General features: G+C 39.9%; 1 protein-coding gene across 6 annotated transcripts in view; it reads left to right on the top strand.

The window, feature by feature from the left end:
* SLC10A7 (solute carrier family 10 member 7) overlaps nucleotides 1-26,315 on the top strand; it is a 205,653-nt gene that overhangs the window by 84,916 nt on the left and 94,422 nt on the right. For 3 of the 6 annotated variants that reach the window (XR_014792101.1, XM_084856215.1, XM_084856219.1), the window contains exon 6: nucleotides 22,193-22,229. The exons of the other annotated variants lie outside the window; for them this stretch is intronic. Coding sequence is in view for 2 of the 3 variants with exons in the window: in XM_084856215.1 (XP_084712341.1) it covers nucleotides 22,193-22,229 (37 nt within the window). In the remaining variant the exon portion in view is untranslated. The remainder of the gene's footprint in view (nucleotides 1-22,192; nucleotides 22,230-26,315) is intronic. 6 annotated transcript variants of the gene reach the window in all.

Raw genomic sequence — 26,315 nt, 5'->3', positions numbered from 1 at the left:
AAATGATCCTCAGCTATAGAAGTTTCCTGAATTGGAGCTTCTTCCAGGCACAGAACCCATATGTGTGAATGTGTAGATGACCACTCAAAGAACTACAGTTACAGGTACGCAACCTGCCTTTTGGGATCAAATGGAATGATACTTGGGATGATTCCTTCCTTGGTTTTGGGGATCAAAAATTGAATTGCTTATGGTTTATTATGTCCATACAAGTGCAGATTACAAAAAAAAACCTTTCTTGTAGCTTTCATATTCCACATAGCCGAAAGGAAATGGCATCAAAACTAGTCAGTACTGTAATTAAACTAGCTTATTTTCTGAAGATGTTAAACATTACTTGAGTTCTGATTTTAATAGTTTTGCCCTATTTAAGTTTAGTGGTACACAAATGAACGAAAATTAACATTTTAATAAGATATAGCATATTTAAATTGTATCTGTTTAATTGCTGTATTCATAAGCTAGGCATATGCTTTTATTGCCCTTCTCTTTATGGAATGCAGATTCTGGACAAAGAATTGGCTCTGTATTTAGGGCCTAACTGCACGTAAGGAAACATAGTCAACTGCTTCTTTTGAACAAAATTATTTTCAGGAGGGGGCAATTTGGAGTGCGGAAGTGTTTGACATTTTCCATACCCACGACTTTTTGCTATAACTTCAGCTTTCCTAAGCCTCTTTCCCCTCTGCCAAGTTCCAAATGTGTATTTGCTTAGTTGTTACTGCTTAGTGGCCATCACCACTGAGGATGGTTTGTTGGATAATATGAAAGTTGAAAGAGTTTAATTACTGCTTATTCCCAGTTCAGTTCTCTTTATTGCACCTTGTCTATCCAATATATAGGATGCTGAAGACTCAATTATTAGTTACTTAAAGGATACCTGACAATTTGGTCGTTACCAGTTTGAAGAAAAATATGAAGCTTCTCTTCCACTTGCTACCATTTTGATCCTGAGAATTTATTTGTGTATTGTTCCTAAATGCTTTCCTCATCTAGCAATATCTCTTTGATGGCAAGTCAGTCTGCAGTTTTACTTGTTAACTCTTAGGTTCTTAAAAATCTTATAAAAGTGAGTATTAGCAAAAAAAAGTAAGCTAGTATGGCTAACTTTTAGTTTTATTTAGTAGCTGGGGCTTCTCTTTTACTCACATGTTCACGTTCATATGAAGACATTTAAGTGTAAACGAGGTAATATCCTGATCCATTGATTCCCGTGACTATGGCAGCACTTTTTCAAGCCTTTATGATCATGAGAATCATCATTACTTTCTTATGTTTTGCATTGCATGATTCATGCTTGTTTCTAGCTCTCAGTGGCTCACATTGGCTTGGCTCAGAAAGAAACTGAGCTACCTCCCCCCAAAATCAGGAAACAGTGCAACTTATTACTAAGCCAGTCTGAATTCAGTTGCATAACCCACCTACCCTATCCATCCCCAAAGTTGTCATTTGCAGCTGGGGATCATGGAGTAGTGCAAAGCTCTACAATCCCTGACTGCAAATTACAATTCTGCAGCTAAGGCATTTATCTTATTACGTATTTTGCAGATCAATGTGATATTAAACGGGTGTTCCCACACAAGCTTTCTCCCCGACTCTCTTTCTCTCATGTTTCTCTTGTCTCTTGATCTGTTCCCAGTATGGCAACTTTCCCAATTTTCTGTTCAACCCTTCCCCAATCTCCCAAACCAAACTAAGATTTTATATTGTTCCCCACACCTCACTTCTCAAGATTTCTTGCCATTCCTAGGTGCGCTCCCAATTTTCTCCTTTGCAAACTTGAGGACAGCTGCAGCTTCAGGCGCTCAGCTTTAATTACTGCAAGGAGTCTCAAGATGCTGAGGGAGGGAGGCAGGAGGTACAGGATGCGATTAGAAGCAGACACAGCAAGACCTGTACCCCAGATTTTCTAGCTAGTAGAGCCACTGTTTGCAGCCAGAGATTGAGGAATGTAGTGTAAGCCAGGAATTCTTCTCTGGCTTGGATTAAAATTTGAGCTGGAGAGGAATTTTGGGGTTCTTAATGCTCACCTCTTCTTTGAGGTGAGCACTTTGAGCCCCTGAAATTTGCATCTAGGTATGAGCCCATCAAGCATCAAAAGCATTCTCTACATAAGGTGCATTTCAGTGACTGATCACAGGGGCTAAAAAATCACAGTGAACTGGCCAATAGTTAAAGGTAGCAAAGTTTTGATGACTCTTCCATTTTCCCAATTTGATTTTTAACTATGTTGAAACTGTCTAAAATAACTTTTACAATGATATTACATGTGCTTAAGAACAGATGTGTGTTTAGATAAGCTATACAACTTAGGCATTTAAGCCATGTAAAGTCCTGGAAAATTGTTTTTAAAGCATGTATAATTAGTGTAATTGAGTGTTAGTGTAGCTTAACTGGTTTTTGTAAGATGCGATAGTACAGTGTTTTAATATTTTACAGGGAACATGATGATTCAAGTATGCTTGCAAAGTGCGTTTTGTCAACAAACTCTTGAATTAGTTCTTCACACTGATTTCTCTTTGAGAATCACCCTACAAAAATGTATTTGGTGCCACTTATCTGATAAACATGCACAGTTGCCATTGTGGTGTGGAGGCCACCCTTCAGCTAAGCATGAGAAAGGGAAGGAAGGTTTTCAGACGAGCTAGAGGAAGGAGAAGACCCCACCTCCTTTCCCTGTCAACTATCAGTTGCTACAAGAGTAAGTGAAGGGTGTGGAAGAGGAGCATGGAGCAGCCAAAACGGGGCGTTCCGGCGGCCGTTCTGGGGCAGGGGGGGCAGAAATGCCAGTACGACACATCCTATGAGTTGTCCGGCAGCCTCCTCCCCTGCTCTGCCTTCCCACAGCTAGACAGCCGAAATCAGCTGTCTAGCCACAAATGCAGAGCGGCTGAAGCGTGGAGGGGACGATCCCCAGCGGGGTGTTTCCACCAGCGATTTACTCCAAGCTGGCTGTGTGTTGAGGTCGTTAAGGATACATGACATCGTGGCCATCCAGCAGCCACTTCAGAGCTTATCATGGAAAAATCAGATTTCTTGAGACTGCTTAAAGTCCTGTTTGTTTCCTTAAGCCGGGTTCTCTGTGGTACAGTTGTTTTATGTCCCAACCCCTGCGTTTAGCTCGGGTATGCTAGCCCTGCCCAGGGATGTGCCTTTCACCGTGACCCTGGTCAGGGGGTGTTTCCCAGCACAAACCAAATAGTGTCTACTCAGAAGTAACATCCATTGTGTTCAATGAGGCTTGGGGCTCATTGGAAGGCTTGTCTTACAAATGTGCACGTCAGGGATGTTTCTTTAGCATCTCCATTACCATGATCAAGCGCAGCAATGGGCTACAAAGTGGGCTCGTTGGGAGGCTTGTCTCCGTTGTTTGTTTTATTGCCTTAGGAAGTAACTAATTCACAGCTTCATTATAGAGATCCTGTGTAGTATCGGTTTGGTTAGAAAGGGGGCTGATTTCCCATCCCTGTGTTCTTCCCACCCCTCTTTCCCAGCACAAGCATATGTGTGTCTACTCAGAAGTAACCCCCATTGTGTTCAATGAGGCTTGGGGCTCATTGGAGGCTTGTCTTACAAATGCGCACGAAGTAACTACTTTATGGAGCCTGGAGGAGGCGAAAGCCTCTCTTATTGGTTGAGCAGCCCCTGCCGCTCAGATGCCATTCACTCCAACCCCCCCCCACACACACACACACAAGTAAGTCATGTGAAGCCACTTAGAGTGGTGTGATGTACACCCTCATGGAGCCCTGCCCGGACCAAAACCGGCTCCTACAAAAATGTGAGTGAGCCACTCCTTCCTTCTCCTTCCATTGTCATGGAAACAGGGCCCAGACCTATAAGTACAACGTGGAACCGAATTTTGTTTTTTTAAAGAAGACTTTCTTGTAAACTTGGTGTCTTAGCACAAACTTTGCAACGTTTTGTTTAAATGCAATGTGAAGAAGTATTTGTGCATAACAAAATTAAAGTGCAAATGTGTCACTGCCAGTTGTAAACAGATTTATTAGGTTTGTGTCCAGCATTTTCTCAATTAACCCCCCCTTCCTTTGTTGTATTATCCTCAATATTTTATATTCTGTTATGGTATCTCACTATATCCTGTTGTACAGCCAAGACTTGGATTATCCAGTTGGATTGCTATCTTTTCCCGTTGCATTTTATGATGTCTGTATAGTCACCGAAATTGCTCGTTTGTGAACAAGCATAAGACTCGGAGACTGTATACCTAGAGAGACAGTAGTCCTTTTTTAGCATGATTTAAATAGCAATATGTGCTTAAACCCTGGGATTTATTTATTTTTTAATGCTCAAGAGGTTTTATTGTGTAAACTACAAAAACATCTTCTTAAAAACCGTAAGTTAAGGAAAGATAATGTTTTCCCTGCATTGTGATGAATGTAGCAATTGTGTGCATATGCTGGAATAGATCATATTGAACATCCCCTGAGCTCCGTTTGCAGACAAGTTGTAGCTCCACCATGACAAAATTCCCACAAGATGTTGAATTATTAATGCCTTGGAATCTGCGGGATTCAGCAGATAACATTCAGAATTATTGATGGCAAACTTTATCGTTTTATTTTCTGAGATGCATAATGAAATCGGGAGCCCATCAAGAAACTGCAGATGATGTTTAGGCTAATTTTCGAAGGGACTGATTGGCTTTTGCTCTAACATATGTAAATATAATAATTCTCTTTCATAGTGGAGGGGAGGAGACTGATTTGGCACTAATTTATGAAGCCTTCTAGCATTCTCTGTGTGCTGCATCCTGTGAGGGCATGATGCTCTAATTACACTTGCTCTGTATAATGAGAGCTCTTAATGACAATTACTGATTATAGTTAGGGTTGTTTGGGGATTTTTTTTCTCATTGTGAGATGATATATTGACTTTCACACAAGAAGACTTTATACAGTGTGGCTGCAATTGGCTAAGCAGCACTTCTTTGTGCTAGCCCCTTTGGGGGAAATTGAGGCTGTACAGGAAGGCTTGATGAATTCAGATCAGTGTCTGCATTTTTACCCCTCACATCCTTATTTGAAGTTCATGCATCTTGGTATAGACCATCGTTCATTTCATTCATTTATTACATTTTTATACTGCCCAATAGCCAAAGCTCTCTGAATGGTTCACAGTGTGATAAAACATAATATAAAACCTTTAACATACAAACATTTTTAACAGTTTGGAATAGTTAAAAACAATTAAAAATAAAAATAACAGGACCCAATAAAAAGCAAACATTAAAAATCTCCATTATATGCCATCAAGTGCCTGGGAATAGAGGAAAGTCTTAACATGGTGCCGAAAATATGACAGCGTTAGCACCAAATGGACCTCACTTGGGAGCACATTATACAATTGGGGCCAGCACCAAGAAGTCCCTCTCCCTCGTTGCTCTCCTCCAAACATTTCTGAGAGGAGGACCTTAGTTGCTGATCATTGTGTATGGGTACATTCATACCAGAATAGGTGGTCCTTCAGAATTCACCATCTTGTAAGCAGCTTGTCTTAATAACTGATTCTTGCACAGGATTAGCTTGAAAATGAGGATGAAGCTAGATGTTGCAAGATAAATATGGGGTTCCCAGCCCCATGATTTCCTTGTAATGGTAATGCAGGAAGCAGAGAGATGGACTTGGAGGTCAAAAGAGGTGAGTGGAAGGGCATACGTAACCCTCCCTTCACCTACCAATTATTCCCATAAAACACCTACCATGGAGTTTTTTAATTTTTTTATTTTTAAATGAGCCTTAAATAAGCCTGGTTGAGAGAGAGAGAGAGTGAGAGAGAGAGAGAGAGAGAGATAACAGAGGGAGGGGGATATTGACAGTGAAGAATTGGTGGACATGGGATGGGTTGAGCACCAGGCCTCCCCTTTATGTTTCCCCTGCGTTCCCATTGTTATCCTGACAAATGTGAGCTGCGGAATATGTGTGCAGAACATCTAGTTTTCCCCTGAATAAAACTATTTATTTTTATTTCTTATTTTAATAATACATTGAGTACAACAGCTGATGCTTTTAAGCTTCTGAACATTATCATAGTTGTTTGTGCAAGGTATTTGACACATTTGTTTAAAATAAAAGATAGGTCTGAGTAGCAGCTTTGTTATTCCAGCAACTGAAACTGTAGGGGGAGAAAAAAATTGCCTTTTTCCATAATTTTTTTTAAGTTCCGAGTCCGTCCCAAATAAGCACCATGTCTGTCCTAACCTCTCTAATGACTAGGTTCACATTACATGACTACCCACACTCAAGATTGAATATGGGTTGAGTGTGGGTTGTCATTGAACTGTGGGTTGTTGAAACATGGGTTGCTGTGTCGTGTGAACCTAGCCATGCCAACAAACCATGGTTTGTTAACCACGAACAACCCATGAAGAGAACCCATGGTTGTTGGTTTGTGAACTGTGAGTTGTTCATGGTCTCTGTCCTGGTTCACATTATCATCACAGCCCACCGTAGCTACTTTAAACCATGGTGGGTTGAGGTGTGTACTGGTGGCCATTTTGAATATTCAACCCCAGTGTGGGGGGGTGCGCACACACCATGGTTTGTTGTGTCATTTGAACCTAGGCAGCATGTTCAGATGACACAGTCCTCAAACAACCCTAAAACAGACCATTATTAAATAAGCCATGGTGAGCTGCGGTGATTTTATGAACTGTTCCTCTGCGTGTGTCTCCATGCATGTGTGTACTCCTTATTCATTGTGAAAAGAACTGTTAAACCAGTTGCAAATGTTGTGCCTCTTCTAGCTCAGCTTTCAGTGATACAATAAAGAATATATTCATGTTATAGCTTTTACTGTAAGGTAACAGCAGGTCGCATTAGAGCTGGAAGAAAAAAGGATCATATTGGGTGGCTGGTTACCACAAATGGGTGAGGCTGAAATTGCAACAGATAGTCTCTTTCTTAAGCTTTCTAGATAGGCACCTGATTTCATTATTCATTTCTGAAATAAAAGCAATTAAGTTTGCTATAAGTAATTCTGATTAAGCTTTGGTGCAGCAATGTTAAAATGTGAATCTTCATATTGTACAATAGTTAGTACACGTATTTCACAAAGTAAAAGTGTCTGTAGATATAGTTTCACATTTCTAAGTTATTCCAGTCCCCTCCTTCTTTACATCTATTTGCATGATTACCAGCCCCCAGCACTAATTAGCATGTAGCTGCTACGTATTTGCTGTTGCTAAATCTAAACATTGCTTAGCAGCCAACTGAGCCTCACCTCAGACAATACTGTTCACAAGTGATGCCCCCCACTGGCCAGTTTTGCAGCTCCTGGATAATCATGTTTTCTTCAACACTGACATTCAGAGAGGAGCAATAACAACATCAGAGAAGAATTGCAAGAAATTATTGCTAGTCAATATGCAAAGATCAGGAAAGGAGAAACAACACTGATACTTAGAATGGTCCTGGGCAAGAGGCTATGATCCCCATACAGAAGAGAGATAGAAACGATCCAGAATGAATGTGGGCATATTGAGACAAGCATTAAGATTCTGCAGATTCCCTACCTACTACCATATTAGCAGCAAGTTCATCCACAATACATTTCATGAAATTGCTAAGCCAACAGTTGTATTGATGCTGATCATAGACAATTGAGCATACTTGAGTGGCACCTGCAACAGCATGCCAGTTGATGTCTGCCTCTATCATTTGTAGATGGTGGTAGCCATAGGATATAAAAAAAGAAAGACCCAGTACTGATCTAGCTGTAGAGCCCAGGCATTGGGAGCCTTCACCCAAAAATGGGAGTACCCCATCAATCTTGAAGGATGTTCTGTATAATTGTCCAAGCCCCAAGAAATGCCTACTTTAAGATTGCCTCTTGGATCTGGAAGACAGGCCAGGAACAGTAGAACTATGGGTGAATAGAAATTATCAGCTTACCATGTGGGGATGTTTGCCTGTTATGTGTCAATATTAGCTGTGGCTGGCTATGTAGTATTACGTGGTTGCTACTGCTGCCCCACCCCTAATTACTGATTCATTTTGTTGCTATGGCCTGAAGACATTCGTTCTATCTATCCCTCCATTAATTGCTGCAGCATTTTATCACTGCTTTGATTCTTTGTTTACAGGAGTAGTTGATTTATTTTATTTCCACCCATACATTGCTTTCCAAATATGTAAGTCATGCTTTTAGAAAGTGTGTTCCTGATTATTTGTAATCAGGAATTATTTTAAATGTATCGTACCAGCATACACTATAGCGTTGCACTAGACGTCGCTTATGCCAATTATTTATGCCACAGAGGCCCCGTTGGATACTGCCCATTGTGTGCACCAAAAAAAATTAAAAGAGGGGATCCTCCTCCAGTTCATTTTACACATTAAAAATAAAATTAAGTTGTGTATACTGCTACACACACACACCACCTCATCATACAACATGCAAAATATAGATACAACAGCATGGTTTCTTAGTGCAGAGAAACCTTCAAACATACATAAACATAAGTGAAAATTTTTAACAAAGGAAAGTATCCAGTCCTACAGTGGCACTAATGTAAATTATATTGCGCTAGCAGAAGGAACCTCTAGCACAACACCAATAGCAGTGAAGACAAACCATTCCTTAAAAGAAGGCTCTTGCCATGAAACTATATAACTTGGGGGGAATACCTCCTCCTCTCAGTCCTCATCCATGGATTATTAATATAGATGACTTTTCAGCCAAGATGGAACCTTGCCATTTAGTTAAGTCCTCAAGTTTTACCACACATAGAAAATTGTATGACGGGTTGGGTGGGTGGGTGTGTATACACCATTAAATTTGCCACATGGTAAGTAGGGTCATTTGTATTAGCTTACTGCTTGGTCTGCATGTTCCATTCCCCAAGATTTCAGCAACTTGATACAAAACCAGAAACGTTTAAGTTGCTTAGTTAAATCGTATTGTTCATGAAGTTATAATGGTTCCATACTAAAGTATTTCGACAGACATAGTCTAAGACGTGCTAGCAGCAACTGAATGCTTAGCATGGGTCAAACTGCAACATGCTGGTGCAACCAGCTTTATTACTCTGATGTCACAGGTTGATACATCAGCAGAAATGATTAGGGTAGGAATCCAATTGTATAAGTGTAGTGGTCATTTATTTTTGTTTTACTTCGTTTTGTACTGGAAACTGTCCCGGTCATAAACTTAATGTTGTTCATCTTCCTTTATTCACACTACTTTGACACATTTATTTATGAAATAGGCATTTTCTTTAGTCATGATTATGTCTTGGACAGCTGCACGCTCTTGACCATTTCCTAGAATCTGAAGAGTTGTTCTATTATTACAGTGGATGTAAAATTCTGTTCAGTAATTTAGCTGTTTGTCTTCCTTTTACAGAGAGATGGAGAGTGCATCAACTGTAAAATGGAAAATATTCCACTAGCAAATCTGTAACTCTGAAGTGTATAATTTGGCAAGAGCTTAGGGCCATTCCTCAAGCTATAGGGACTTTGATATCCCTTAGCCATCAGCAGCACATATTGATTCATTACATAATAGTGAAAGTATGCTTTGGTTTTTGCACAGCCTTAAAAAGAGTAGTGTCCATTATGATATTTTAACTCCATGCAGTGGAACAATATTGAGGAAGTTAGCTCAGTAGAAAGCACACTGCAGAGACAACATTTCCCAAATAAAGTCTTACAAATAAAGGTTGGTCACCAAATCCAGACTTGTGCAAAAATACAAAAACATAGTTATTCATCCCATTTATTTTGCTAACTTCTAATTTTTAAAATCTTTTTAATTCAATCTAGAAAAAATACTTATTTGGATTCTGTGGAAATAATTGTGAATGACATTTCCCCCCCCCCTTCCGAAACACTATTTATTTATTACATTTCTACCTACTTAAATTATTTTTTCCCTCTTACTATATTTTATCATCTTCTGAACATCAAGTATGTGTATTTTTTAAAAGTTCCATCCTTTATAACAGATCTCACAACAACATTTTACACATCATTGAAGATGTAAGAGCCTACAGGATTGTATCAATGGCCCATATAGCCCACCATCCTGTTTCCAGTAGTGGCCCGCCAGAGGAGCTCACAGCTGGGACATGAAGGCAATAGCCCTTCCCAGCTGTGTTGCCTCCCAGCAAGTGGTTTTCAGTGGCCTACTTCGACTGAACAAGGAGGTTCCCCTGAGCCATCATAGCTAATAACCATTCATGGGGCTATCCTCAGTAGAGTTGCTTATTTCCCTTTTAGAGCCATCTATGCCAGCGACCATCACTATGTTGTGCTGCAGTACACTTTATAAGCTTGTCTCATGTAAAGTACTTTCCTTTTCCTATCTTGAATTTACTGCCAGTAATTATTTTATTATTCCAGTACTACACGTTTTTAATATTGTGAGAGATGCACAAAATTCTATCTCCAAAACTGGAGTTTTGTTTCCTGATGTGCATCATTTGATATACTTGATCCTTGATATAGTCAGGATACCTGAGAGAGCGCATTCTCCCTTGCCAACCTGCCCAGACGCTGAGGTCATTGGAAGGCATGCTCCTGGTGGTTCCATATGGACCTATGGCCCAACTGCAGTCCACCAGGAGAAGAGACTTCAGTGTGGTGGCCCCCTTTCTTTGGAACTCCCTGTCCCTGGAGGTCAGGCAGGCACCAACACTGTGTTGCTTCCTGCGCTTTCTGAAAATAGTTGTGTTCCAGGAAGCACTCCTTAAGTGACCAGCCATGGTTTTTATTGGCATTTTGTTTTTAATAATTTTAATATGGTGTTTTAATCTTTTATCTTTTTTACTATTGTATTTCTTGCGTTCACCACTCCAGAATCTGTTTGGATGGGGAACAGTACAACAAATGTTGTTAAAATAAATAAAAATAAATGTACTTACTAAGATCGGTTGGGTCCAGATTTGTGTTTGTGCAATGGCACTGTCAGAAATGGACTTCCCCCCACCTCCTGCCCATAGCATCCCCCCTCCCCAAATGCTACACAGAGGGTCAAGGGGTAGACTGTGGTGCATGGGGCTTAGAGGGAAGGGGAGATTCCTGATGTTGAACTCTGTGGAACCACTTCAAGTTTCAAGCAGGTGCAGCATTTAGAGGCATGCTCATGGATATATTCAAGCTTAGATTGCAAAAAAAAAAAAAAAAGTATTTTAACAGATCTGTAGTTACTTCATTATACCTCATGACTATAGCAAAGTTATTAAAAAATTAATTGCGATGTGTACAAAAGCAATGCATTCAGCAGAGTTATAGGTGCTCTCGAAGAATACTGGATATAGTCCAAAACACTGTGGTGCCCCAAGCTGATGTTTTGTGTGAGGTTTATAAAAGTAAATAGCGGGCCTGATCCAGATCAGTCCCCTGGTGTGGGGGCAGGAGGAGCTTCAACCCTTTGTACGCCATTGTAGCCCCAAACCAGATTAGCACTTTCTGGGCTGCTATTTGCATGGGAAGAAAAGCTTCCATTGGCGTGAATGAGACAAAAGCATTAAATTCCTCCTCCTCACCAGCTGCACTACTCATAATTCTCATCCCCCTCTAGCTGATGGTATTTGCATTTTTTAAACCTACAGGTTAAATGCAAAACATCTTGTCTGGCCCTCTGTCTCTGGGTCTGTGGCAGATGCTTTTTATATACTGTGAGTTAACATCTTGTAAAAAAATGTTGCATTAAAAGCTGGTGAGGGCTCATCCTTCTCAAAGAGTTTAAGCCTAATGTGTAAAAACACCAGTGAAATAGTACTTCAGTGGATGAATATGTGCTTGTTCCTCCTATTACAGCTCCAGATTTCAGTGTAAAAAATGCAGCAAACCATCTCCAAAGACTATATTTCCCAGACCTGGTTATTTTTGACTGATGAAAGCTTCAAATCAGTTGGCTTCTCAGCCTGATCATTGAGGTAGCTGCTGCTTAGGCTGGTCTAGGCCATTCGCTGATCCTAGCTCAGCTAGGCTTCCCAGCTGCCAATCACCTGTAGGACTGCCTCATTCTGAAATTGTCTAGCTCCTGAAACTACACAAGAAGAGCAGTATCTGTCAGGCACACAGCAACATCCATGATATGTTACCTGTAAAAAGTTAAATTTAGTGGAAATCGGGTTTTTTAAAAACCCACACCTCCTTTGGATTTCCAACCAACATGTTTTTTTTCGTAGGTGGGCTGTCACTGAGTTGAACCTGAAAATGAAAGTAACTGTGTTTCCACTGCTCCCCTTGATCAATATTATGGTTCTTGTAACTGTAAACTGTATGTAAGAACTGGTTTGTAATTCACTTTGAGCTTCCCATTTGGATGAAAAAGTGGAACATTAGTTTGACTTGAGTATGTAAGTATTGCAGTTTTCCAAGTACACAAGTTGTCACCAAGCACTGCTCAAATATATTTCTCCTTGATTTTCCATATTCTTATTTATTTGTTATATTTTTAATCTGGTCAGTAACCATCATTCTCTGGACAAATTACAAACAGCTAAAAGACTAAGGGCGCAATCCTATGCATGTTTAGACAGAAAAAAGTCCTACAATTCCCAGCATTCCCCAGCCAGCATGGCTGCCTGGGGCATGCTGGAAATTGTAGGATGTTTTCTGTCTAAACATGCATAGGATTGCACCCTAAAATGCCGCACAAACAGTTAAAACTCTGAAATACAATACAAATATTTAAAAGAATAAGGGCGCAATCCTATTGGGATAGGTGGCTACCTCCGAACTCGGAGGCGACCACCTGTACAGTGCAGGGCAGGGCAGGAACAGCGCAGAGGGGATCATCCCCTCTGCGCTTTAGCTGCCTTGCATTCGCTGCTAGACAGCTGATTTTGGCTGTCTAGCCACAGGAAGGCGGAGCAGTGGGGGCAGATGCCGGCCGACACATAGGAAGCGTCGGATCAGCACGTCCACCCCCCCCCCCAGCACACCCCCAGAACACCCAGTTTTCACCGCTCCGTGCTTCTCTTCCAAGCGCGGAGCATGGGGCCATTCCGCGCTGCCTACAAGGCAGCGCAGGAGGGGTGGAGGTCAGTTCTCAGGGAACCAACCTATCCTATGGCCGTCTAGCCACTGACTAGCAGCCATAGGATTGCACCCTAAAATACAAGCCTTCCCTGGGTTGTGTAGCCTACCATCTTATGTAGATAATATATTCTATGTATTGGTCTTTATTGTTATATTTCTATGAATTGTGTACACCACTTTGACATTTTTAGAAGTAAGTGCTTTATAAATACTAATAAATAAAGTTCAGAAAACTGGGTATAGTGAAGATAACTCTTTCCCAGTTGCTTCTGCCTTGGATGATAGAGTCAGAATTCTGAGTGTAACCGTTTGATCCCTAGCTAATAGCTATAAAATGGTTATTATTTATTTGCTATGAATTTAACCAATCTATTATTAAAGTCACGCATACTACTGGCCCTTTATCCATACTTTCATTATCATCTTAAAGTTATTTGTGCCTGTTACCGTGGCACTAGCCTTTGCATTGCCAGCTCACTGTTCTCTTAAAAGTGTGCTTCATACTTTAAATGCTTCCACCATTTCAGCATAATGCATTGTGTGTACAGGTGTTTACCACTGAATTGTTAGTGGGACATGCTGGATAATAAGAATAACTCTACATGCTTCCAGACACCAAGGGGCGACAGAGAACATCTGTAGCTTGGACAGTTCCTATGTCCTGTTCCCTGCCCTTCCACTTCCTTCTTCTGCCTCTGCCAGGAGTAGCAAGCGCCATATGGCTCTCTCCAGAGAGGAAGCAAGTAACTGTGTCTCATGCCTTTGCTTACACTCATGCACCCAGCTTTAGGGGGTACTTGTAGTTAAACAGGGTTAGATAGTCTTCTCTGACGATGTGTATAAAAGCACTAATAAAGTAAGTTGATTTGAACTTCTTTTAAACCGGCTCTAGCCTGTGTTTATTGCCTCCAATACTAAATGCCGTGTTGCCAATGTTTTCTCTGTATAAAGCCAGTCTTTCCAACAGGACAATGGGTGGGTGGGAGGGGATTTTAAACCAATAGTGTGCCTGTACCTGAAAAGGTTATCTGTTTCTTCTTTTCTGCATTTTCTCTGCACAGTTTATAACCTAGCAACAAAGTGAGATGAATCCTGATTTGACCTTAAGTGCCATTTTGCCATTCAGCTGAGTGGTTTCCCTGTAGGAATAAAAGCTGACACTGCTTTGCCTGAGTTCCTTCAATCAATATTAGTGTGGGACAATACACATTATATAGATATGAAATAAAAGCATCCCTATTGATACAGATGGATAGACAGACATATTCCTGGCTCAGATCTTAAAAGGTTATGGCAAAGAGCAGACTATACATGGATGGGACTGAAGGATTTTCGTCACTGGTGAGCTCACTATAGACACTCAGGCTTAATTCCCACATTTTAAGACATTTTGATTTGGCTTGGAATTAAGTACTATTAGTAAAGAAGGACTTTTAAAAAATATTCTTAGAATGCATTCCTTGAAGTGATGTAATGTATGGATGTACATGCATTTCTGCAGGGAAACCTCAGGGTGATGAATGAGAGGTTGTTTGATGATATAAACTGCCAAGGCCTTCTACATAGTCATGGTGAGACTTTTTCTAGCTGCCATAATCATAGAAATAATTGCTAGCCATTGCTACTACATCTGCGTACAGCCCAGTTTACACTGAGATTTCTCCATGCAATCGTATTCATAGGAGGCATTGCATGTAATAAATGAGATACAGGCTCACAAGTTGTGGCAGTGGTGGGAGGGGGTGGGAGAGAGCACAAATGAGGAGGGGGCCTTCAACAGCACCATGCCCAAATGCACCCAGAAGTTCAGCTCTGGTCCTGATGGTGCTTTTCTCTTTCTTTCTTTCTTTCTTTCTTTCTTTCTTTCTTTCTTTCTTTCTTTCTCTCTCTCTCTCTCTCTCTCTCTCTCTCTGTCTCTGTGTGTGTGTGTCTGTCTGTCTGTCTGTCTGTCTCTCCCTCTCTCCCTCCCTCTCACTCTCTGAACTATTGGAATGGCTGACTGAGGGCAAATAATAATGATAGCATCACTGGAGAAAAAGGAAAAAAACGTTGCGAGGATTGCCCTTTCTTCCCCAAAGTTACAAAGGGATGCAGGACCTGTAAGGGGTGTGTGTGAGAGAGAGCGATCGGACACTGTCGATTATACTCAAACCATCCAAGGCCTTGAGCCCTCGATTGAGCAATAACCCAGTAGTTCTAACAAAAATTACCATGTATATGAAGCATTCAGTATCTGGTCTGATCATCCAAAAACATAGAGCAAAGCCATGATCTAATTGACGTTTTTGTGGTGTTCACAGCCATCTTGCCTTTTGCTCCCATCATGTAATGGCTTGTTGCTTAGACTGTAATCTTGTTTGGATCAGGCACATGTTGTCAGTGTATTTGATGGGGCAGAGGAAGGCAAAAAAGTAAAACACTTCCAGCACTGCCAGTTCCTCATTCCCCCAACCTGGTAGTCTCCATATGTTTTGGACTCCAGCTCCCATCAGTCCCAGCCAAGAATGCTGGGCATTGTATTCCAAAACATCTGGAGGGCACCAGGTCAGGGAAGACTGTCATAAGGTCTTACCAGTCTTTCTGCTCTAGATGTATTCCTTATGTATTATATTGTAATATAGACTGACATGTTCTGTAGAATTAAGTTCCAGTTAACTAGGACAACCTGTACAGACTGGGCAGGTTTCCAGATTTCTCTGTTTGTTCTCTATCCTTAAATTATTATCACAGTTGCTATCTAAGTTTCCTTATGAATATTACCTCTCCTTCAGTTTAGTTTGACATAGCCATGCTCACCATAATTACATTTTTAGTGATCAGGCTTTGTAAGTGGTGTGTATGTGTGTGATTGTCATTGATTGCCAGGAATTGTGAAGGTGATTAGCAAATCCAGTAAGAGAAGTAAGGTTTAACATTATCATTGATGGAACATTTCTTACCATTAAGCCTTCACACTCTCTTTTTCAGCTGTCAACACATGGGCACTTTCTGGAGCCAAATTCTCTCACGCTGTGCACTGCCTGCAGCTTGCCCGCAGCTCAACTTTGACTGAAAATGTTGATTTCACTTCTTTTGGCCTTGTTCTCATTTAGCGTTAAAACCTGCCTAGAGTCTGCCTTTTATTCTGTAATGTACGCATGCATGTGTCAGCCCCTCACACACTTCTGATGTGAAGTTAAGGTGCTCAAAAGATATGCTAGTAATCTCTATGAATAATTGATTAGAGAGGAGTCTGGCAGTGTTAATTGTGAGGTGCAGCTGAGTGAACGTCCAAACAAAAGCTCTCGGAATGGTTCCGAAAAAAACTTGTAACGTCTTTAGCATTGAGCAACAGGGTCAGTGCACTGAAGTGGAATTTAAAGGATGCTCTTGAATGTAATGGGTTTTGACTTGCTTTTGTCCTGTGCCTCAGTGCATCATTGATTGAGCACTCATTTGTTAAATCAGCTATATTTTTGCTGTGTGTCAGTCCATAGACTGTTGAAATCATTCTTCAAAAAACAAAAACATTATTTCCTTTCTTCCTTGTCTTCATAATTCACTCATTTAAAACAACCCAACAACTTTCAATTACAGATTTTACTAATGAGAATGGCATGTGAATATAATTGTGAAGGAACACATTGGGGTCACCTGTCAGCTTCTTGGGGAGTGAAGGAAAGGAGTTAGGATTTATCTAAAATATTGATCATTCATCTTCTTAAATGGTGCCTTTACATTCAGCACAGAGCTGATGCTCAAAGACCATTTCAGCTGGAAAAGGTTTTAAACAGTGTGCACTGAAAACAGAGCTCATGGGACACACTATACCAGCCTTCCACAACCTGGTGCCCTCCAGATGTGTTGGACTGCAACTCCAATCATTCTCTGCTGGCTGGGAATGATGGGAGTTGCAGTCTGACACATTTGGAGGGCACTAGATTGAGGAAGGCTGCACTGTACAGTGTTTGCTTTAGAAAATTGTTATAGGAAATCTGATAAAGCGTAAGTGATGGGTAATGGACTTCTTAGCTTTAAGAAGTTTTTTGAATATTGAAAGAAGCAATCACCTGCAGTGTGCTGGAGTTTTCAAGGTACTAATGCATACCTGATGGTAGGTATAATGTTGTGCTATAAGAAAGGAAATCTTAGAAACGTATAAGAATATCTCTTTACAGAAATGGATGGTGTTGCTCTTGGAATGAATATCCACTTGCCTCCAGTGATGACTGATGTTTGAGAATAAGTGCTAATGGAGAATTCATGAGTAATGTACATAGGTATTGATTTTAGTATGTTACTTCTCATACCTGAGACCTGAAGAGCAATAATGTGTTAGTTGATTGCTGGTTTTGGGGCTGGGATGGATTTATTTGTTGGGACATTTTCAAGAGTATTTTCAACTTGCTCTTCCTTGGAGTGATTCTGTCTTTCTGTTCCTGTGTTTGCTGTTGCAGCTGGCACTCTGCTTCATGCAGGAACTCAGTCTTTGGAGTGAGCAGGTTTGGGAACTAGCACTAACCCTTAGAGAAGACTTCCCCAATCTGGTACCCATTGACCATCCTGGCTAGGGATGATGAGAGCTGTAGTCCAACACAACTGGAAGCTGCCAGTTGGTGGACTCTGCCTTAAAGGGACTAAATTAGTTCAACTGCTGGAATGAGGTTCTGCTGATTCCCAGGGACATGGGGACCCACCTGTATTACGCCTCTGCCCAGTTTCACTCTTCTTCTCAGGTTTATCCAACAGTTTGTCTAGGCTGATTACACAAGCTGCCTCCCAGCATTCAGGGTGGGCAAGGTACTGGCCAAACCAGCTGGAAATATGGCTAACAAACTTACGACAAGTTTGTTTGCTTAGCTTTGCTTGCTGTTGGCTCTCTTATTTCTTCCCTAGACCACTGTGGTCACAGTCTGTCTCGGAACATGCCTGAGGCATTATAATTCTAAGATAAATGTGCAGATGAACCTATATTTGCTGATCAGCATTATGAGTTTGGAATGAGCAATGTATAGATTGTGGGAAGCAGAGTAAAAACAGAAATGTGAGGATGCTATTGTTATGCATTGAAGAAGGGATGTCCTAACTTGGGCAATCCTTGATAAAAAAAAATAAGCCCTTGAAGAAATAGGAAAACAATGAGTTGAATCCAAACCAAGTTAGTCATGTTTTAGTTTCGTTGAAATTGATGAGATATTAATAATGGCTAACTTAAGTCCTATTTCAGTGGTGCTAAGCCATAATTAACTTTGTTTGGATCCAGTCCAATGTTTGCCATGTGCAGTACCTGGGCCATTGGTGCTTGACTCACACATCTTACTCGTTGTAGCTTTTGAACAAAGATGTGGAGGAGCTCTAGTTCAGTTGCAGAGCGCATGCTTTGCATGCAAAAGTTCCCAGGTTTGATACCTGGCATCTCCAGGTACGCCTGCCTGAAACTCTCAAGAACTGTTTCCATTTTGTGTTGACAATACTGGGGTAGATGGACCAATGGTCTGACTCAGTATAAGGCAATTTCTTATGTATGGCCAACATAAAGAAGAGAGTGGCATAAAGATTTGGAACTAGAGCAGGTGGTAGAAGGAAATGAAAACATTTAAAAGAGCACTTGTCACACACAAAAGTGATTGTAACAAAGCAAACATTTACTCTCTACATTAAAACACTGAGTCTAAAAATCCCATCTTGCTCTTAATTCTCACCTGCTACTGTAGAAGTTCATGGATATTCAAAATGTGAAGGATTGAGCCTGTAGGGTGAGTGGGCTTTCAATAACTTCGGATATGTTTCAGAACAAGAATTAAGGAAATATATGAATTTCAACCCTCCTTATTAGTGTGTGTGAGTGAGAGAGAGAGAGAGAGAGAGAGAGAGAGCGCACAAAATATATGCCACTTATATTTTTCAGAATTATTTTATGCACCCTCCTTTACTCTTGCATTATTTTTATTAGTTTATTTTTATGTATTAAATTTATTAATCACCCATCTGGCTGGTCACCCAGCCACCCTAGGCGATGTACAAAGTATATTGCATTAACTACTATGACAGCTGCTGTAACGTAAAACATACTCAGGACATGATATAATTACCTCTCTTTTAAATCCAAATGAGAATTTATTCCTGCTTTTTAATTAATTAAACAGATTGGGGAGAGGTTTCCTAATTTCTCACTGCCTTCTCAGAGCCAGTTCTGATGACCAAAATGGTGTGATGATTAGAAGGGCAAAGTACAAATTACTTGTACAAGAAATCATGTCATTACTTAAACACATACACAACTCTCTTGATTGCAATCCAGTGTTAATCAGCCCAGTTCTGCAATGGTAAGGTAAATGTGAATTTGGGAGCAATTCCCTCTACTTGGGTTAATTAGTACACATTCTCACCATGCGTTTTAGTCATATGAATTGATCCTCAATCTCTAACGAAAGAGTGGAATCTGAATGTGAAACCAAATGGAATAATCCTGCAATCCAATTTTTTTACTGAGAATTTGTAGTCCATTATATTTGAAGCAGGCTTTTTATTACCATTATCAGAGGTGATATAAAAGCATTTCACTTAGTGTAGAACTTAAAAGACCATCCAAGCAATTTCTTCTCCTTGAACTCAGACAGCTGAAGTTGTTATTACTATTGGCTGATGGAATTGTCTGTCTGTATTATCCTCCAGTTGCTATGGTACTTTTATGGCTTATAAGATGGAGCAAGTGTTTTACTATATATCTGTTTGTATTTTTTTTAAATCCCCAATTTTACATGGTTGCACTCTGAAATACTGTGCGAAGGAATCTGTTAGGTTTCTAGAGTTTGCAGCAATTGCTGGCAAGCAGCTCATTTTATTGAGTATTGTGGAGCTGCAAGAAAGAACAAACTTTTTGCAATAAAAATAAACTTTTAAAAACATCTTCAACTTTTACCAAAATACTGATGGTTAAGGAGGAAAAAGTCAATGCTAGAAGTTGTTGTAAAACTGGTGCTTCCCCAAACTGGTGCTTCAGCTCCCATCAAATATTTGAAGGGCTGTCAAATAGTCAATGGAGCAAATTTGTTATCTGTTGCTACAGAGGGTAGGAGCTGAAACAGCAAGTTCAAATTACAAGAAAGGGGTTTCAACTAAATGTAAGGAAGAACTTCTGATAATGCAAGCTGTTTCACAGTAGAACAGGCTGCCTCAGAAGGTAATGGTCTGTCCTTCATTAGAGATTTTTCAAGCAGAGGCTGGATGCAACTCCGGGATGCTGTAGCAGCGGATTTCCTACATCTGCAGGGGGTTGGACTAGATTACATTTGAGGTCTTTTCCATGATTTATTCTATTCATATATAGGATTATGCAGTAAGGAGTTGTTTGGAGGAATAAAGATACATAATAATATGTCTAAAACACAGATACACAGTATTCTACTGATTCTGTTCTAAACATTAAAAATTGACTGAACATGATTTCAGTTATGATTTACCCTGTGGCTGATCATACAGTAGTGATGGGAAAGACAGCTGGTAATGTATAATATTTTGTGCTACTGTCAAAGACACCTTGAAATTCAACACCTTTAAGTAACACTACAACTTAATTCTCCTGCTCAGCTACATGGTCATGGCCCAGGGAGTGTTTTTGGCTATTACTTAAACTTTTGAAGAGCTTTTAAAAAACAAAAGTTATGGCTTGGATTGTGAATTCCCTTCTGTGAACAGAAAAGAGTTCTGTTCTCCCCCTTCCTTCTACAGCCTCCTGAATATCTGTTCCTGAGAGTTCGGGACCCTTGGAAATGGTGTGGGAATTGCTGAAATCTCCTTGCAAAAGCAGAACAACAACTTTAGAATCCAAACATGTTTTAAAAAAAGGTACATTAACCAATATTAGTTGTGTAATAGCAACAAATCTCAAGGCCTGGTGGCTACATTATCCAAATAGTGTAGTAGTTGCTTTCCCATAGCTGCATCCCACACTGCTTGATATGGTATGAAATTACAAAATCACAGGGTGGGTCATGTGGGAAATTCCCATTTCATTACATGCACAGAAACCAGTTGCACTTTTGTGGGAATCTCTCACATGGGCTGCACCTCCCACATGGTTTCAGTGATTCATACATGACTTGAATGGTGAGGTTGCAGCATCCCATGATACTCCAGTAACGTATGAATCAGGCCTATGTCTCGAGTTATACAGTGTCCTTTACAGTTCCAATTATTTTGTATTTATTATAGTTATACATCTTTAAACTTTTTAAAATCAGCATATACATATTATACTGAAAGTGTAACTGTTTTGCAGATATTTTGTATTAACTTTTCAGACTGAACACAAGCTCACACTCATACTTGCTCTCACTTCTACGTATTGTATTTATAGATAAAATGTTGTGATTCATTAACTGGATTTTGCAGAGCTTATAGCCTGCAACATGCCAGAACAATATGTCTATGAATAGTGATGAACACAAGGATAGAAGCAAGTTCCTCTAGCTGGTTAGAAAATCATAGGAGTCTTCAGTAAAATTCTACCTTGCCATGAGTGCCTCAGGACATGCATCACACATTAAGCTAAAGGGAATTCTTACAGTACTGTATGCCAATTGCTTCATTACAGACAAGAAGGGTTACTTCTAAAAGATGTTTTTCAAGGCTAAAGACAGGATTATAGATCTCCTGTGAACTCAACACAGAGGGCTGTATGTGGTTTTCAAGTATGAACACACCAAATGAGGTGACACCACAAGGACAGTAGTGTCCCGTAGTTTTGACTAATGCTGGTTCCTAGGTTTGCAAAAAGAAATGAAAAGAGAATGTACTGGATTATAGAAATGTCCTCAGAATATGAAGTTTTAAAAGTAGGGAAATGGCCAGTGGAGTTCTGAGCTTAACTAGAGCAGTTAATGAGTTTATAATGTGAGAATTAAAGGGACATTTCACTTGAGAAGACCAAAAGTTAGGAAATAAAATTTAGAGATTTTAGACAGTTCCCAAATGCAGGTAACAACAAGATAGGGTGTATCCAGAGTTACATAAGGAGGAACCCATTCATGCAACAGGGCTTTCCTGATCCTCCTTCCCACTGTAGCCCCTTGTGCCCTCCTAAAAAAAACCTTTCCTGGGGGTTGGGGGATGAATGAGCTTTTTGCTTTCTTGGGCATTTGCTTCCATGGATGTTAAAGTAGACCCGGTTTTGATCCCTTTCTTCTGTCTGTTCCCAGGTTTGCTCATGGGTGAGGAGAGTTCCTACCTTCCAAGGTATCTTTCTTAATATAGCATTCCAGACACGCTAGCTTGGATTAAGTAGGTCACTTATGCAAGCAGAAGGTACTTATGCTCATGAAAGTCCCCACCCCAATTTCTGGCTCCTTCTGCAGCACTGTGCATATACACCCCATGCCATTTCAGAGGGTCGCCCAGCCCTTAGGTGGGCTTTCCAGGAAGCTGTAATGGGGAGGAAAGTCCCATTGCATGAGCAGAGTTTTGCTCTCACGTCTCTGGATCCAGCCCGCTGTTTTGGTTGCTTCCTTTTAAGCCTGCCCCCTCAATAATTATTAATATTAAAAATAATGTTTGTCTTTCAGTTCAAATCTTTGCATGTTTCCTGTATATATGTGCTTTATCCTGAAGCTGCAGGGTGTGTATATTGTGAATAAACACTGAATGTGTGTAATTGTGTTCATCTACCATGAGCAGTTAAAAGAAATTTGATTCAATTTGCTGAAGGCAGAGCAGAGACCTGAAATGGGATTGGGATGTAGCATCAGGAACTAGCCAGGGGTAGCTTCTGCTAAAAGAAATTAGCAGATGAAATTAACAAGGGATCCATGGGGAATAAGTGTATGAATACAATACCACAAATTCTCAGTAAATAGTCCCCAATAATGAAGGAAAGGGAGAAGGGCAATGTCCAGGAAGAGAGAAAGTGGCAGAGTTCTTCCAAAGCATTTACACAAACTCTCTCTCCTTCTCTCTCTCTCACGCGCGCACATACACACTGAATTACAAGCACAAATAGTGACAGATCATTTGGTGTAGAATTTACTGCATTATCTCCTCACAATTTTTGGAAGCTGATCACATGAAAAACTACTGGTATGAATGCACATTTTGGATTGCCTTCCTAGTCCTTACTGAGAATAAAAGTATACTTAAAAAAGTAAATTCTAGGTGTGTTGCTGTTGAGGCACTTAATGTTTTCATATAAATAGTATAACAAGACATAATAGTCTGAAGTACTGCATTTCATTCAGTTATTCAAGTGTGTTTGTAAATTCATTCTTTTCAAAAGGAGTCAATTTGCAGCCCTTTTGAAAATTAGACTGTTAGCTTTTATATATCATCTGAAATCCCACAGGAAAAGGAGTGTTGATCCTCCTAGCGCAATAGCACTGAGACTACAGAAGATTAACACTATGAAAACATAATATGAGACATTGCTTGGAATTTATTCAAATACAAAAAAGGAACAAAGGTTTGGATTTACACTGGGATTTCAATAAGTTTGGTTTGAGTGCTTGCTGTAGAAATTTAGTTATCCACAACTATGCTTATTCCCAGGGGATATGGGTTGGTAAGGTACCAGCTGGTGCATTCTGTTTGTAAAACATGAGATAATCTCTCTTGGAATGCTACAATTGTGATATCTATGGAAATATGTTTAGGATAAAGATAGGGAAGTTGCAAGAGATACATATCAATTTTTGCTGGTAATGTCTATCATTTTTGTGTTTTCACCTTTAGGATTTTGCATTTATTAAATTGTCTTTGAGCAGAGGTTTAATTTGGAAGACTGATGAATTGGTTGCTTTTCTGGACAAGTAAATTTGGTCTTCCTTTTTGCATGATGTCTATCACAATAATTTCCCCTTTGCTTTTCTCACAAATGTGAGGCAGTATTTCTACCTTTAACTCAAAAACGTCTTGTTGAATTCACATCTATTAAATCACTGCTTGGCTTCATTAGAAGCAAGTAGCTTTTAATTTCTTGAATTATATTACAGAAAAGGATATTGTGCATTCTCTTCAGGGTCACAATGTTTTGCTGAGTTCATCTTTCTTCCTTTCTGTTGCTTTTCATGTGCTTTCCTTTGATAAATGAATACTTAAAGGGTTTCAAATGTTTTTCTTTCTTAAAAAATAAAATAAAAAATAAAAATCCAATGTTTTTTTTTACATGCTGGGTTTTTTCTAAAGAAGACACAATCAAATGGCAAACTGGTGTTTTTGTTCATTTTCAGAAATCCCTGACAAGCTCACAACACTTGGTCGTGCTACAGATGTACAGATCTATTCATTATTGATGACTTGGGGCCAGACAGGCAGGCAAAGTGCACAAGCAACACATATATAGATTACCATAGTGTGGGGTTTGTTTTCTGTATTTAGAAATCACAGTCGCTTAATTCCAAAAGAGGGTCTTAATCCACTCAAAACTACTGTTGTTCAACATTTACAGTAGGGGTGGTATAAAAGCCCCATATAAGCCACAATGAAATGAACAGTGATTACACAGCAGTAGTATCCATAACCATTTGTAGTTCTGCTTTTTTAATTACTTAAATCAGTTTAGGACATCTTCCCCATCTAGATGCTCTCCAGATGTTTTGGACTAGAATTCCTATTGGCCCCAGCCAGCATGGCCAATCGTCAGGAATAATGGGAGTACATAAGAAGAGCCATGCTGGATCAGACCAAGGGTCAATCTAGTCCAGCATTCTGTTCTCACAGTGGCCAACCAGCTGCCTGTGGGAAACCCACAAGGAGAACATGAGTGCAACTGCACCCTCCCACACATGTTCCCCAGCAACTGGTATATATAGGCATACTGCCTCTGATACTGGAGGTAGCACATAGTCATCAGGTCTAGTACCCATTGATGGCCTTATCCTTCATGCATTTGTCCAATCCTCTTTTAAAGCCATCCAAACTGGTGGCGATCACTACATCTTGTGGTAGTTAATTTCATAGTTTAACTATGTGCTGCATGAAGAAGTACTTCCTTTAATCTGTCCTGAATCTCCCACCAATCAGCTTCATGGGATGACCCCAGGTTCTAGTATTATGAGACATGGAGAAAAATGTCTCCCTATCCACATTCTCCATATCATGCATAATTTTGTAGACTTCTGTCATGTCTCCCCTTACTCACCTTTTTCCAAGCTAAACAATCCCAGCTGTTGTCATCTTTCCTCATAGGGGGGTTACTCCAGCCCCTTGATCATTTTAGTCGAGTAATTAGAGTACTAATTCTGGCTGGATTGTGTCCAGTGTGTATTGATAATTTCTGTATACAAATGTCATTCACATGTCTCTATATAAAATTTGCGCACGTTCCCTTTACTAAGCTTTCCTTAAAATTAAGAATCAAGAGGGTCTTGCCCTAAGGGAAGAAGTGTCATGTGTGAATTTATCCTGTAATGTATGTATACATTCAAACATGAAAATTTTATATTTCTTTTGATAAAAGTCATCTGAACTTTGCAATAACCTTCAATTTATTAGGCAGAGATAAAAAGAAAAGCCTTTCTAGTTGTAAATTAGAAATGAAATGGGATATGATGACTGACTGATAGTAGAAACTATTTGCTTAGAAAAGCTGTATACTCTGGTTTGAAAATAGTGATGAGAAGCTATTCTGGAAGTGGGTTATATTTCACTTTCTAGAAAAAGAATATCTGCCAGAAATAATGCTCTTTTCATGGTGTATTATTTTCATTTCTTGCATTGCCCTTGTCACCATTTAGAAATGGCGTGACATCCTAATCTAAATTTCAGAATGTGGAATCAAGAGCATAATAAAACTTCATTTTAGTTAGAGGTGTCTTTTCTGGAAAGTGACACAGCACCATCTAGTGTAGAAGATAATTTCATTTCAACATAATTTTTTAATCCTGAGGATACCAGAACACTCAGTTAATTTGAATATTACATGGTAGATAAACTGAATGAGCACATACATCATCCCAGTCCTAACTGTTTTCGCCAGGTATTAGTCAGCAATGCTAATGTAATACTAGCCTGGTAATAGAATTTATGATGCAGCCCTCTGGTACAGTAATTAAAATGTCCAATTCTTAGGGTAGTATCTTATATTGCTGTTGCACCTCCGCTGATTCTGTTGTGCCAGTGGAACAACAGGCTGCTAGCGCACCAGGAACTAGCGGTTCCTGAAATAACCCCAGAATTGAGCCAAAACGCTCAGTTATAGAACAGGACAGGTCAGTGAAGTTGTTTCAAGAAGTGCAAGTTCCTGCTGCGCTATTGGTCCATTTTACTAGTGTGCGGGCAGCATAGGTAGGATGCTGCTCTACATCTTTATTTGCTGGAACTGAAAGTGTTGAA

Source organism: Heloderma suspectum, chromosome 5, assembly GCF_057233095.1.
Source record: "Heloderma suspectum isolate Gila_16-S chromosome 5, 16-S_ref, whole genome shotgun sequence".
In the NCBI taxonomy this organism is placed as follows: Eukaryota; Metazoa; Chordata; class Lepidosauria; order Squamata; family Helodermatidae; genus Heloderma; species Heloderma suspectum.
The sequence above is the reverse complement of the archived record's forward strand: the minus strand, read 5'-3'. Positions and strand labels throughout refer to the sequence as shown.